General features: G+C 42.9%; 1 protein-coding gene across 1 annotated transcript in view; it reads right to left on the bottom strand.

Annotated features, from left to right (window-relative positions):
* Positions 1-1704: 1704 nt before the first annotated feature.
* dlgap3 (discs, large homolog-associated protein 3) overlaps positions 1705-14175 on the bottom strand; it is a 33652-nt gene continuing 21181 nt past the window's right edge. The window contains exons 6-14 of the mRNA XM_079367345.1: positions 12796-12898; positions 12501-12717; positions 10501-11039; positions 9511-9605; positions 8430-8649; positions 4133-4427; positions 3948-4039; positions 3591-3737; positions 1705-2911 (exon numbers count right to left, since the gene is read on the bottom strand). Of these exons, the coding sequence (XP_079223471.1) occupies positions 2606-2911; positions 3591-3737; positions 3948-4039; positions 4133-4427; positions 8430-8649; positions 9511-9605; positions 10501-11039; positions 12501-12717; positions 12796-12898 (2014 nt within the window). The 3' untranslated portion in view covers positions 1705-2605. The remainder of the gene's footprint in view (positions 2912-3590; positions 3738-3947; positions 4040-4132; positions 4428-8429; positions 8650-9510; positions 9606-10500; positions 11040-12500; positions 12718-12795; positions 12899-14175) is intronic.

Genomic DNA, 14175 nt, shown 5'->3' with positions numbered 1-14175 from the left:
AGGGCTGCTCGTTTCACACAGAAATGGTTAATCTGATCCGTTGAGTTTCAAATCTAAACATTGATTGTTGTTTCAAGGTTGCCAGTATCATTGTCCTCAAAGTGTAGAATCTTTGTACAAAGAAGTGACTTTGTTGAAATCACTTGCACTGTAAAATTTTCAATTCTTTTTTTTTCCTCGATCACAAAAAAAAATGTTTTGTAAGCTACAAAATTTATTTTCCTTTTCTCAATCAAAAAAAAAACAAGATTCTGCTTCAATTTCTCAAAGGAGTTTGACATAAAACATGCAGTATTAACACCAACAAATTCCTCTAGTCATGTTTGTATTGCAAGTGTGTGTGAGTGAGGGAGACAAAGGGTGGCATTTCAGTACAATAAAAACAATATTCGTTAACAATATTCTCTGCAGATTTTGTACTTTTCTATTTACATGTCTTTCTATATGCCGTAAACTGTGTTTGAAAGAAACCCTCCACATATAGCTGGCTAGGCACATGGAGTTGGTTCTAAAGAGGAACTACAGGGAGGGGGGTTACAGCAGTATATTTCAGAACCACACACACATATACAGTACACTCAGCAATCATCACTCTTGCCAGTTATTTACCCTGTTGAACCCGGCCCAGCACTCACATACTGAAGATCACTTTTCCCACATGTTCTGAGTCTGGATATGCCACACAGCTGTAGTATCACACAATGCTATAATCTATCATAATAATACTGTAGTATTTCACATTTGATATATGCTTTTTTTTTGTACATATACTGTACTCAGTAGTCTCTACTAATCTAGAAACGTAGATTATATTATAAAATATACATCTCCCTTTAAAATAAGTGTTAGAAAAAAAACAGGTCATGCTAAAAGATTCTTATATTCTTGTCTTTAAAACAGCTGATTTGGACTCTTTTTGTATTCATTGGCCTTCATCACGCGTACTTCATGACACAATGAATATTATGCACCATCCATACAAATACTGTGATTGAAAATATGTGCTCTGACATAAATGTGTCAATGAGACCCTTTCAAAGCTTTTAAAACATGCTACTCTCCAGTGGAGGATGATGTAAAAAACAAACAAAAAAACAAAAACAAAGGTGTGAAAGGAAAATATGGTGCAGCAAACAAACGGTGTCATTCCATTCGCAACACGTGTGACTTCATCTGAATTTAATTAGCCAACTCTATCAAGTTGCTTCTTTTCTATCATTTCACACCTGATGGTTTCCTCTCTTTGATGACTCTTTGGAAGGGGGTTAGCGGGGAAGTGACATTGATGACTCCTTGTTTGTTTTTCTTTCTCAGCGGTGTGTGAAATTGAGAGGATTTAGTTCAAGTTAGGCAGAAGAGTTTGGCAGCTGTCCTTCCTTTGCCTTCGTGATCTACTTCTTCATGCTTTTCGAGACGGAAAAGTCCAATCGGAATGAAGAATTGCAAAACGTTTCTATAAAATAAAAATCTTCTTTCAGGGCATGCTGACAAAACTCTACAAACCACTTACATTGGTTTGGGTCTTTATCCGACCACTAGGTGCTGCTATAGTCTCACAGTGAAATAGGGGCCTTCTCAGCAAAGTCCTGAAAAGCCACTGAAATTTATTCCCCAAATATTCCCAGAGACCCCACCCTGAACACTTGAAACTTTGGAGAGACTACATTTAAAAACAAAACGAAACAAAACAAAAAAAACCTCTGTTTTGTTTTGTTTTTTTACTGGGATGCTCTCCTACTGTCAAGGCTGTGATGCTTCACCAAAAAAAAAAAATCTGCTTTTAGCAAACATGAGTGTGCACACTATGTACAAATAGCACTTGCACATTCAAACAGCCTTGCTGCTGAATGCTGAGGGTACCCACAGGACATGAAGAATGAAGTAAAGAGGCAGATAACTTCAACTGGGTGCCTGGGTGAACAGATGGCACCTGGGTAAAAGAAGCTAGCTGTAGTCAGTGACCGTGATCAGGGAATGTTCTTTGGGGAGTGTCAGTCATCCAACTTTAAGGGCATTTAACTTGACCAATGACTCCATGTGTAATCATTCCTACTGCTAGCATTTTCAAAGGGTGTGACTATATCTTACTTGATTCGCATTCAGAAGATGGCGACAGGAGATCCAGAGGGAGAGTCTGTTATCTCCTCACACAGAGGTTTTGTTCCTGTTAAGCCCTTTATTTGCAGTGATGGAGAAGTGCTAGGTGAACACGCACAGGCATGCTACTATTGCGTGAACATCTGCTGACAACTGGTATAAAAGTGGACTGTCGTTTGTTGTCAGCCCAAAAGAAACTCGGATAATTGGTTTAAAAAAAGTCTATAGCTTGTACTGTATCTGCTAGCTACCATTTCATGGTCGAGGCCTCAGTGTCTGTAAAATATCCAAATTTCAAGACACTAAAATGGCTGTCATTGCTTTTTGAATGAGCACGAGGAATGAATTTGTAGTTATGTGACGAAATAGTGGGGATGGGTAGCAGATAAACAGCAATGACCTGCAAAAATTCTAAAACTGGGCTAATAGAAAGACTGCGATTGTTGCCCAGGTGAGCTTCGAAGGGATGAAGAATAAATGAGGTGGTGAGTGAGAGACGTCTCAGAGTTCAAAGTCGAGTCTGGGCTTCAGGGATGTAGATCTCGATGCTGTCTGCGCTCTCTGTGGCCGAGTTCTGCCTGAAAGAAGCAGTGCGCTTTGTCTGCAGCAGCCTCCTTCTCGCTTCTGTTCTGTGACGGTCCCCGAGGTCCAGCGACTTCTCCCTGATGGGGAGGGTGTGTCCGCCGATGCGAGGCACCACAAGCCCACCTGACCCACCTCCGGCACCCCCATCCATGCTGCTATCAGCCCTGAGGCTGCCACTCACCCCGCCTGCTGGCTTCTTTGGTAAGGGAGGAGGAAGCTTCTTATCGTCCTGGCCCAGCAAGGTGAAACGTAGATAGGATGGAAACGGACGGTGGATTTATCATGTCGGGTGGTGGAAATTAATGGTTTATATGGATGGTTACACGAAAGGAATCCCATGCAATTTTTTTTTTTTTTTTTTTAGGTATAGGGAGAAACAAACAAATGGAAATCAAAAAAAGGAACATTCACGTATGGAAGAAAAAATAATTCAGACATGACAGAAATCAACAAAAATAAAAAAAGTCAAAAATGTTCTCATGCATGAGCATCGGAAGACATAAAAGGAAATGAAATGGCAAAGACAAGGTAAACAAAGATAATGCGAAAAGGAAAAGAAGAAAAGAGAAACAAATGTTAGGTTGTTATTTAGAAAAATGTAGTTGATCAGTTAGAAGCCTAATTGTTATACACAATTATGTGACAGAGAGGTGTTGTCTTCTGTTTGACCAGCTGCTGCATTTTTTTTTGAAGCAACGATGCTGATATGCATTTCCATTTCAAGCAGTTTAAAGACTCCATCATCTTGTTTTCAGCTTGGTTCAGTTCCGCTTGCCGTTCTGTATTTTCACAGCCTACAAAGGCTCGGAGGGCACGACCATCTGCGCTACTCTTCTGCACACTGCCAGCTTAGCTCTGGGGAAGTGCTGTGGGGAAACCAGGGTTGTGTGGACCCTGAGGCATCTCACCTTCTTTTCAGGTGGCAGCCTCCAATTAGAGTCCTTGACCCTCTGGAGGTCCTGAAACTTGACCCTGACGTCCTCTATGTTGAGCTGCAGCAGATCCCAGAAGCCTGCCAAGTCCTGAGAGGTGGGCTGGGGGTACGCTGATGGGTCCTGGGGCAGGCAATGAAATATGTCATGCACAGTGATCATTAAGGGAAGTATTATCCAGGCATGCATTAAAAAGAAAATCATATAACTCAATCTGCAGCTGTGTTTTTGCAGTCAAGCTAATTTCGCCTTAAGCGATACTGAATCTCGGCTAAATCGTGTACCGTATGTAATGATTTATGTCGTGATTTTTCATGTATTGCACAAACTCACCACACTTTGTTGGCAGAGCCGGAAGAACTGCTGGACTTTTTGAGACATGAGCATCTGGGCACTGCCAACTGCATTTCGAATCAACTCAAGAACTAGATAGAAAGAGCACATAAGTACTTTTAGAGCTCCACGAATTACTCATCACTGAACTTTATCTGCAATCCTTTTGATGCTCGCAAACTCACCCTCCTCTGGCAGTTCGTTTTCCTCTGCCTCTCTCTCCATGTTCTGGCACCATCCCTCCATCCTCTCCACCTCGGTTTGCAGGAGACGTAGGAAGAACTCTCCGTCTCTCATGCAGGGCGAGGCTCGGCCTGAGTCGGGTAGGCTCCGGGGGCCCTCGAGGGACGGCGTCCCTGCCCAAGCTCGCTCAGAGGTGATGGGTAGGGGGGAGTGGGAACGTGGAGGCAAGTGTGGGTGCTGGTGGGGCCGTGGGTCTGCAGTGCAGGTGTCAGTGTTGTATCCACTTTGGATAAAGTCCTGCAGCAAACAGAAAGTATTTCTTGAAACACGGGAGGTCCGTACTCAACTGGAAGGTCGGGGGTCCGACCTGTCCTTGGACTAGATGTTTTACCCCAAGTTGCCCCTGTTACTTTGTCAATGGCGTGTGAATGTGTATGAATGGGTTAAGTTAATTCTGACAACCACTTTACGTTGCAACCTCTGCCATCAGTGTATGAATAGGTAGGTGTTACCAGGGGGTGGGGAAGCAGTTTGAGTCATCAAACAGACTGTAAAAGCACTTTATAAGATCAAGTCAGGTCCATTAACAATTGAATATGACTCTAACTTTGGCTCTCCTGTGCCTACATGGAGATATCTCATCGCCCGTTTGGGGCAGTGGTACCTCAGTCTGTTGGAACTTGATCTGAGGGTCGCTGGTTCAAGACCCGACCACAATATGGAAGTTAGTTTGGTTGATGGAGAGGCGCCAGGTCACTTCCGGAGTAGTGCAGAGGCACCCTTGAGCAAGGCACCAAACCCCCAAAAGCTCTGGCACACTCCTTGTGTTACAGCCCCACTCTAAAGTACATCTATGAAAGTGGGTACAAACTACAAGAGAATTGGGCTGATTATGGGCCCAGTTCATCCCTGAGATGATCTTGCCATATTCTCCTGTGGTGTGAGGTGTGTTAGGAGGGATTTTAACCTAAGGGCCACCCCGATTTGAAATTGTAAATATTAAACATACAGAAATCCTGTTGTTGGGAGAACAACAAGGACAGCTGAGCATGGACTCCAGCCAGTAGGACACCAAGCTGAATGAAGCAGGAAGCACAACAAACAACCACAGAGACAACTTCGCAAAGCATAAGGTAAGATGGATGTCTTAAATTCAGGACCAACTTGTTGATATAGAGCAACAACTCGAGTGTTTCTACGTGTGCTGTAAAACAAACCTCAATCCAACTGACAAGGGAAGGAGCTGGAAGTAAATGTTTAGCGTAATGGACGAACCAGCTAACAGCTAGCTACACTTAGCTTGACCATCATGTTTGGTTACTCTTAAATAATGTATGACTGTGCAAGATTACACGTTTTGATAGTTAAGACCCTGATTGTTGGTGATCGAATCAGTTAGTGTGCGGTGTGCTGAGCTGGTTGTCTCATTGCACACCACACACGAAAAGAACTGAACTGTTAATCCGTCATGGTTTATCGTCACGTGTGGGGTCGCTCACATTTTCAAAATCATCAAACATTTTAAAATTATGTTTTTCTCGCCAAGACTGTGAACTTGTCTCTCAATAACAGGTAAACCCATAATTTAATAAAGTATGTTAAATAAGTTAAAATAAAAAACAACAAATGAATGATAAAAAACATTTTTTTTTGCTCGTGATTCAGTTTTGCAATCACAAACTTTCTTATCCTGGCCTCATAGTTACCAGATACGAGATGGCATTGTTCTTATGCCAGAAAGCTATAAGAAAATATCACCAAAAAAAATCAATTCAAAGCTAACAAAAGGGATTATGATCAACTTTGTCTCAGTGGAGTTTATTTAGCCAGGTTTCTGCTCTGTTTGTATCATATGTCATGTTTTGTCGCACAAATTTTTTTCCCCAGGGTTCACGCTCATGCACTGTTTCTTACTGTGATCAGAAGCATGGTCAGACGTTCGTAAGGCACTCTAGATTGGCGAGTGAATCAGCTCACCGCAGTCAGGTGTGTGTGTGACTGATTGGCTTTGATTAAGCCCAGGTGTGGGGGGCTTTTATATACTCTGAGTCTCCACTGCTCTGTTCTGACTCATTCCCTAACCTTCAGAGGTAGTGAGCGGTTCTCTCTGCGTTTTCTCTAGTTGGCCGTGTCTCGGTGTGTGTGAATATAAACACTGTTGGGTCCAGCCAGGATGACAAAGTTCAGTCTGTGTCCCTTTGGAGAACCATGACAAAAGACTCTTTATCCCAGCAGGCCTTGCAGGTACTCCCAGAATGCTTTGCCACACCTAACACAGGTGTGAAGTTTGGGAGGGATAAAACCAGTTGTATACCCTTGTTCACACTCTTTCACACGTCGTCTGGCGATGTCCGAGGATACCCCTCTGCTTCCTTTTTCACAGCACGATTTTCTTTATTTAAAAGTTTTGGCGCGCAGCTAACCCAAGGCCTTGAAGCATACCGACATCCTGAATTCCGAGCTCAGATCATCCATTTGAACGCATCTCCAAGAAGAGCGTCTTGTTTCTCCCGTATTAAAACGGTATTGAGAGAGATCGTAAGGATTACGTCTCGTTCCGTCCTGTAAAGAAAGGACATCCACGGAGATCACCTCGCTCCACGGAGGACACCACGGCCCTGCTCAACCCCTTGGACGCGCCGCCATCACCATCACCAGGGAGACGGCTGCAGACTGTCCCAAGGACCCCTTTTCTTCCTTCATCAACCGCGGACAAACGGTTACAAGTGAGGTTTACAAATGGGCAGTTAGCTTTAGAGAGTGTGTTTAATAACTGAGTTATTGTGAAACTGTGATAATATTTGCTTGGTATTTGACCACTGTCTTAGGTTTTATGAGAGTAAAACCTCTTTGTTTTCTTTATTTGGGCCGCTGCGTCCCGTGTGTTTCTCTGTGAACTCTCGCGTCATAACCGGGTAATAGACTCATTATCAGAAAGACTAGTGTGAACGCCGTCTGATACAAATTCGGCCACTGGCTTCTGGTAGTGAAGTACACTATGCTCTGAGTTGTGCGTGAGCTCCAGGCTGAGATTGAGCTTTCGAGGTGCGCTCTTTTTTCTCTCTCTCTCTCCCCACCTTTTACACACTCACACACGCACCTTTCGGCAGACGCACACACATAGATATCTGTGGCTTTCCAGACGCTGCAGAGACATAGATCAGGTAGAGATAGAGTTTGACTCGGTCTCTAGACAATAGACCAGGTTAGGAGACCTGTGTTCAGTGTCCGCCATCACGTGCCATTTTGATCTCTCTCTCTCTCTCTCTCTCTCTCTCTCTCTCTCTCACTCACTCACTCACTCACACACACACACACACACACACACACACACACACACACACACACACACACACACACACACAGAAACACACACGTGCCACGCTTGTTTGTGTTTGTTATCTGTAGTTTAGCTTATAATAGTTGTTTGATTGAGTTTCATTGATTAACTTGATTTTTCTTGTTTGAATAAATTCTGTTATTTAAAGAGCAGTTGTTTGTGCTTACTGTGTATTTACATTGTGACTTAGGCTGGGTGAAAGGGCTTTGTGTTCGGATTTCACACCTTCAATTAAATAGATTATTAAAAATTAATGATATTGGTAATTAATTAATCTGAGACTGATATTTGTAATATTTTGGTAGTTCCCTGTTTACAGGGTGGTGCTCTGAGGTTTTATTAAACTCAGTTTAATAACAAATTGATTTATATTAATAATTAAATAAACTTAATTATTAAATTTATTTTGACAACTAAATTTTACATTATAAAAACCCAACCTAATCGTTGGTCAGGTATTCGCTCCTGAAAACCCCAACAACACCAACAAAGAACTTTCTGTTAGTTTTCCATCGCCAGTCTCTCAGAGAATAACTTGGGGTGCTGGGTTTGTTTCTATACCCCAGCCTTTTGTGTTAATTGTTCAGGCGTCCCTGGCAGCCTTTGCTGTTTGTTAAGTGTTTTTTTGGTTCCATGGACAATGGGGTTTTGAGTCAGCAGCTTGGCAGCAGACATTGAGTGAATCTTTTCTGGTGCATTATTTAGTTTTGAAAGCTTGTTTGGGCTCTAAACATTTTTTTCCCCCCCTTTCCCAATCTATGGCATGCCATTTTTGTGGTTATAGAATATTCACCACCAGACTGAACAATTCATAGGAGTGGACAAAATGTACTTTACACCTTTGACTGATAAGAATTGTGCACAATGCAGTTTTGTTGTCACACTGAATTTAGCTCCCAAGAATTCTACCTGTCATCAAAGTCTAAGGAGATAATTATACCACGTCAGTGCAGACCTACCTCCCTGTAGGCCCACTGTCCCTGTGTGTGGACAGTGCGCTGACACTCTGCGTACTGGCTAGCTGATTCCGGCTCTGAAGAGTGCCTTTGGAAGGAACATCCAAACTGCAGACTCTTGTCTTGTGTTGGCACTGCGATGCTGAGCCCTGGGAAGCCCTCAGGGTCCAGGTCGGCCTGCACGCTCGCTGTCACACTGTTGGAACGCTTGAAACGAGCCCGTCTGCAACACAGGGTGTCACAGCAGGCTTTTAGCCATCCAGTTGCACAGAGTATCACATTTTTTTCCCCTTATTTTAGGACGCAATCCTATTGGAGCAGGGATATTCATGCTGTCACTGCAGTCACTACTACTCACACAGCAGTGATAAGCCCGGCTAAATCCTCTGGCATATGACGCACCAGTGTGTGCAAATGTCATGTCGATGAACACAGAGATGAGTGTTTACTCTATAACAAGTTAGTCCCCAGTCTGCCTTAGCTGTCTGATGAGGTGTGTGAGTCAGTTTTTTTTTGTTGTTTTTTTTCCCCTTGCCCTAGTGTTTTCTCAGCAGATGTCACACTGTCATCCATGATGATTGCCGAAGATGGGGGACATTGTTAACAGGTGCATGTTCACACAGTGCTGGGGGTTCGGTAGAATGCGATCTGTGTGAATCTGACCAGTAAGCAAAGACGGATGTAATTAAGAGAAGGGCTGCCATGGTTACAGTCGAAAAAACACATTCTTGGAAAAACACTGTTACTTAGTTCAAGCTGTGTTGTCTGATGAAATGTTAAATTAAATAATAGGATCTAGCCTAGAAATCAACTCTAGGTGGCTGCACTGTTGGATGCCCAGGAGATGAAGGCTTTTCAGAATTATATATTCATATTATTTGCATAATTTTCTGTGCAAAGCCCAAAGGTCTTGATGAAGCCCCGTGTTTTTGGGCAAAGATAAAGTGGCAAACAAACACACATCTTATTTTGCAATTTTATCTCCCTAATTAAGCCAAGTTAAATGTCAGGCAAAATAACAGTTGAAGTTGGGAAGGCATTTCAAAGATAAATACTTCTTCTTCTCCGATGGCTTGGTTTTTACCTTTTATCCTCCTCCACTTGGACTCCTATAGAGTGGACCTCTGTGAGGGCTTTGCCCTCTGCATCTGAATCTGACAGAGTCTCTGAGCTGTCCACCTGAAGAGAAGAAATCATATTATTTGGCAACATGTAAAATATGTTTCAGACTGTTCTTAAGAGTAGGGGTTGATTTGGCTGGCTAAGCTATGTGACGCCACTTGAGTATGAACAGTATGAAGTATGCGGCTACAAAAGTGATGAGAACAAAAGTGATGTGTTTTTGTAAGCCGGAAGTAGCATCACCATGGGGTCTAACAAGAATTCTCCAATGGGAATTTTGTATTGGATTTTAGATCATTGCAGAAAATAAGCTTTGGGGCATACGTGCGTTTCTGAAGCGTAGAAGTTTTGTTCAGCTGAATAATCTTTACAGATGAAAACCATTTTATATATGAAGTTTGAACAGTTATTGCAACCGACATTACCGAAGTAAAAAGCTAACGTTATGCTACAAGCGAACTACACCACGGTCGGTTGATTTTGACGTCTCTACTGTTATGCTTTATCAATCTCATCAGCGGTTTTGACGAGCTAGCGAAACCGTAGCTTGATAAGTTGTTTATTCAACTAACATTTCCGACAGCAGTGAATAACATGAATAGAGATTATAAACTGGACGAGTGACAGAGTTACTGGCATGATGTTTAATGTCCCCGACAACCACTGCAGTCCCATTTCGCCCTTGTTAGCAACCGCCGATTTAAATATGGGTAAAAACTTTGAAAAAGGTTGGGGTCTTAGCTAACATAGTTTATCTCGTCTAACAAAACATTAACACCTCTTAAGCTTGTGTTAACCACAGACCTGCTTTCAGGCGTGTAACCACAAACCCATTCAAAATCCCCATTGACTTTTAGAGTTTAGACCGCATGGCTCTCAAAAGCTAATTCACTTCCGGGTTTTAGGACTCATCTGCTCTTGTGGCACCCTATGAAAGAGAAAAATCTTTTACCTGCACTGCTATGGACGGCCTCCACTTTCTCCCACCACGCCCGTCATCCTGCCCCCCAGCTTTACTCAGCACTATGCTGTTCTGAGGCAGAGACGTGGACTTCCCCAGGCTGCCGCCAGCCCTGCCGTCCCTCTCCCTGGCCGGCCTCGGTGGTCCCTCCAGTAGACTGTCAGCCGAGCTGCTGTGCTTGGCCCTCACTCCGATCCCCTGACCCCCCGCGTAAGGTACCAGCTCCCGGGAACCCCTGACCCCGTCAAGGCTCTCTGCCGAATTACTGTGCTGTCTTGAACGTCCAGGGCCGGTGGAGGAGTAGTAACCTCCCCTGGAGGAACGCCCTGAGGGGCCATCGGAGCTGCCCAGGTCCACTGAGTTGCTGTGCTGCTTAGGGCGCCCGGGGCCTGAACTTGAGACCAATGGTCCACTGCTCTGGAAGTAGGCATCCTGGGTGGACTCTGTGCTACTCTGGGCTCTTACCGAGAGTGAAGACTTGGACATGCGAGGAGGGAGAGGGGGAGGAGCACCTTTACGATAAGGAAAGACTGAAGTGTCAAAAGAGCAGGAGAAAGGAAGACAGAGACATAGTGGACTGTTAAAAGCGAAATGGTCACTACAAGAGCAGGGAGCAGGGGAAGGGGATACTTACAAAAGGAACAGACTATTAGTAGAAAGTGAAAGGAAAACAGTAAAAGAGGGAAATGTGTTGAAATTGAGAGATACAGAGAGAAAGACAGAACACATAAAAATCATTAAAAAAAACGTGAAACGTGTCATAGAAATATTTAAAAACAAAACTCAATAGCTGTGATTACTTTCACACAAAAAAAAACAACAAAAAAGCAGCTTTTGCTTTGTATTTCACTGCAACCCAGGGAGTAAAATGATGGAGTGACAAAAAATGACAGAAGTGACAAAAGAAAACCTCTTCCCCTGAGTGAACTAAACTCTGCGTCTTCAGAAGATGAAGCAATTTCCTGAGAGAAATATTAAAATAAGAAGCGCAGATCCTGTCTCTTCCTTATCCTTCTGAGCATCTTTCAAATGTGTATATACTCACATACGTTTATTTTGAGAGAAAAAAGGAAGAACTTTTAACGCATTTCTTTCCAAGCAACACCTCCAGCAAAAGTAGCTTGTCATAATGTATAACGGTCCCAGTCATGAAGCTATCAGCTCCAGTTTGGGAGACTGAATGTATGAAGGATCATGTATGTTTGTGTTGTGTGCACATGGGTCTGTCGTTGATGCATGTGACACTTTCAAGGCTTTACAACCATCATGGGAATATGCTGGTTTAACACAGGGCATTTCAGCTCTGCGCTACACGGGAGTTGCTTTGCAGTAGTACTGCAGGTGTTTAAAATGCTCGAGTTGTGTGGAAAAAAAAACAGCAAATACAAAAAGAAACAGTAAATGCAAAAACCCCCACAAGATTTAGGTAAAGAGGAGATTAGAGGACACAAGAGTGAGACTTAACCAGAAAATAAGAAAGTGTTGTCTGAGTGACAGAGGCGGCTGGAGACACTGAGCCGTCGTCATAATAATGAGCACTCTGCACCTAATACTGAGTCTCAGAAACCATCGAGCACACAAGGGATGATGATGATGATGATGGGAGAGATGAGATACGGAGGAAAGCTAGAGAACAAAGAGCATTCAAAATAACACGACGCACAAACGCCAACCGTGCAAGCTTATAGCGTACACACATACAAACAGAAAGACAGAGCTGCAGAGGGCTTTGGTGGAAAAAGTCAGATCATAGAGATTGAAGGGAAATAAAAGAAAAAAGAAAAATGCTCTCAGTGCATGCAGCTCCAACACTGACAACCTGACAGATGTGCGTGTATAAGGTGATAAACATGCTTCGTCGAGGTACACAAACAAAAGCTGTCATGACATTCCTTTCCCCTTGCTGTGTCTCCCACCACAATGACACTGCAAACTACACATTGCTCTGTCTGTCTCTCTCGCACACTCACACACAAACCGCAGACACTCACCGGCCCCACTCTTAATGCTTCCCTGGGGGCCCGACATGGAGAAGACAGAGAGGCAGTCATCATCCTGGGAGCAGCCGGCCTGGATGGCACGGACGTAGCTGTGGCTGCGAGTGCGGAACACGCCAGGTAGATCCAGAGCCTCCACGGCTTGAGACTCCACCTCTCCAAACATGGTCTCACAGACCGCCTCAAATTGACGGTTCAGCGTGTCGCCCAACTAAAAGATCAGAGAGAAGGTGTTGAGGAACACAAAACTAAACGGACCTAATTAATGCATCTAACCTTTTTTTGTTACCTGTGAGCTGGTCAGAGAGCGGGTGTAGCTACGGGAGCGGGTGTGGGTTTTTGGTGTAGTCCGGGTGTTAGGGTAGGAGTCTGTACACTGCTTACATGAGTACCTGAAGCAAACAAATGATACACATCATTGTGGTGGTTTACAATAAAACATTTTATGTGCCATTACAAATGGACTAAAACGTATGCTGTGGGTGCAAAACAATGGTTATTAGTCATAAACTATGTTATGTTACGCTGTGTTGGTAAATAATTTAGTGTTATCTCTATGATCATTTGAATATAATTGAAGAGCAGAATGTAACATAACTTAGCTCAACCTTTAAACAACTAACAATATAGTATTTTCTTGATGATGTCATCAATGTTTCTCAGCATTTCTAAGGCATATCGGTTAACATCAAGTGATCTAGTAATGTTCTGGAAAAAAAGAGATGCAGCTTGAGATATTTTCCCCAGTTTTTTTCCATAGGGAGAAAGGAAAGAGGGAAGGAATTTATGCTCTTGGCGTTTCACATTTTAGCTGCCTGGAGTGCCTCTTGTTGTTGTGGCAGCTTTCTGAACGCATTGAGGGGAATACAACTTTAGCTCAGATGAGCACCAAACATCAATAGCACTTCTCTCCCAATTCCAGATCGGATGAATTGAGGCTTTCCTCTTGTGATGAAATTATGATTTAGCGTTGCTTGGAAATAACAACGTTTGAAGAAATCCAAGGAAAATAAGGGTTACCCCCCCAATGATTTAGGTCTGAGTAGCTCACTTAATGATTTAAGTGAGCTACTTTAGATTTCAGGTAAGGTGGTTCTGATGATGTGTTATAATAGAAAAAAAAAAAAGAGTAACCCCAGAACCTGTGTAGATACTGAGAACAGTAATGGATTATTAGCAGTTTCAATCAAACTTATGTAAACTTTCAAACTAATAGCTTCATATTGCACATAAATTGATATGGCATGACCATGATCTAAAGACACTTACCAGACATCCAAATGTGCAGTGAGTAGGCTGCGTTAATCTAGTCCTTAAATCAAACATCTTTATATGCAAGGTTGTCCCATTCATGTAAACACGGTTCCACAACTGTACAGCTAGCGCGTCTCATACTTCTCTCTCTCTTTGGAGACAGTCATGACTCAGAGAGACTTTGACACAGAATATACTTGATTTCTGCTGTATTCAAACGTAAAATGTTGCACAGTCTTCTTTTAAGGTAGGTACACATTAACAGATTGGTTACTTACAAAATGTTCACAGAAACAAAAAGTCTGCTTTTGAATAAAACAGCCTTGTTTGTATATTAAGTATCTCAATAAAGCCATCTTGTTTGGTCCGGTGTTGCCCCATTTAATTTTTGGTCAAGTCTACCAGCATTTATATA

Source organism: Symphodus melops (assembly GCF_947650265.1).
Source record: "Symphodus melops genome assembly, chromosome: 18".
NCBI classification, from domain to species: Eukaryota; Metazoa; Chordata; class Actinopteri; order Labriformes; family Labridae; genus Symphodus; species Symphodus melops.
This window is presented reverse-complemented; position numbering and strand designations above follow the sequence as displayed.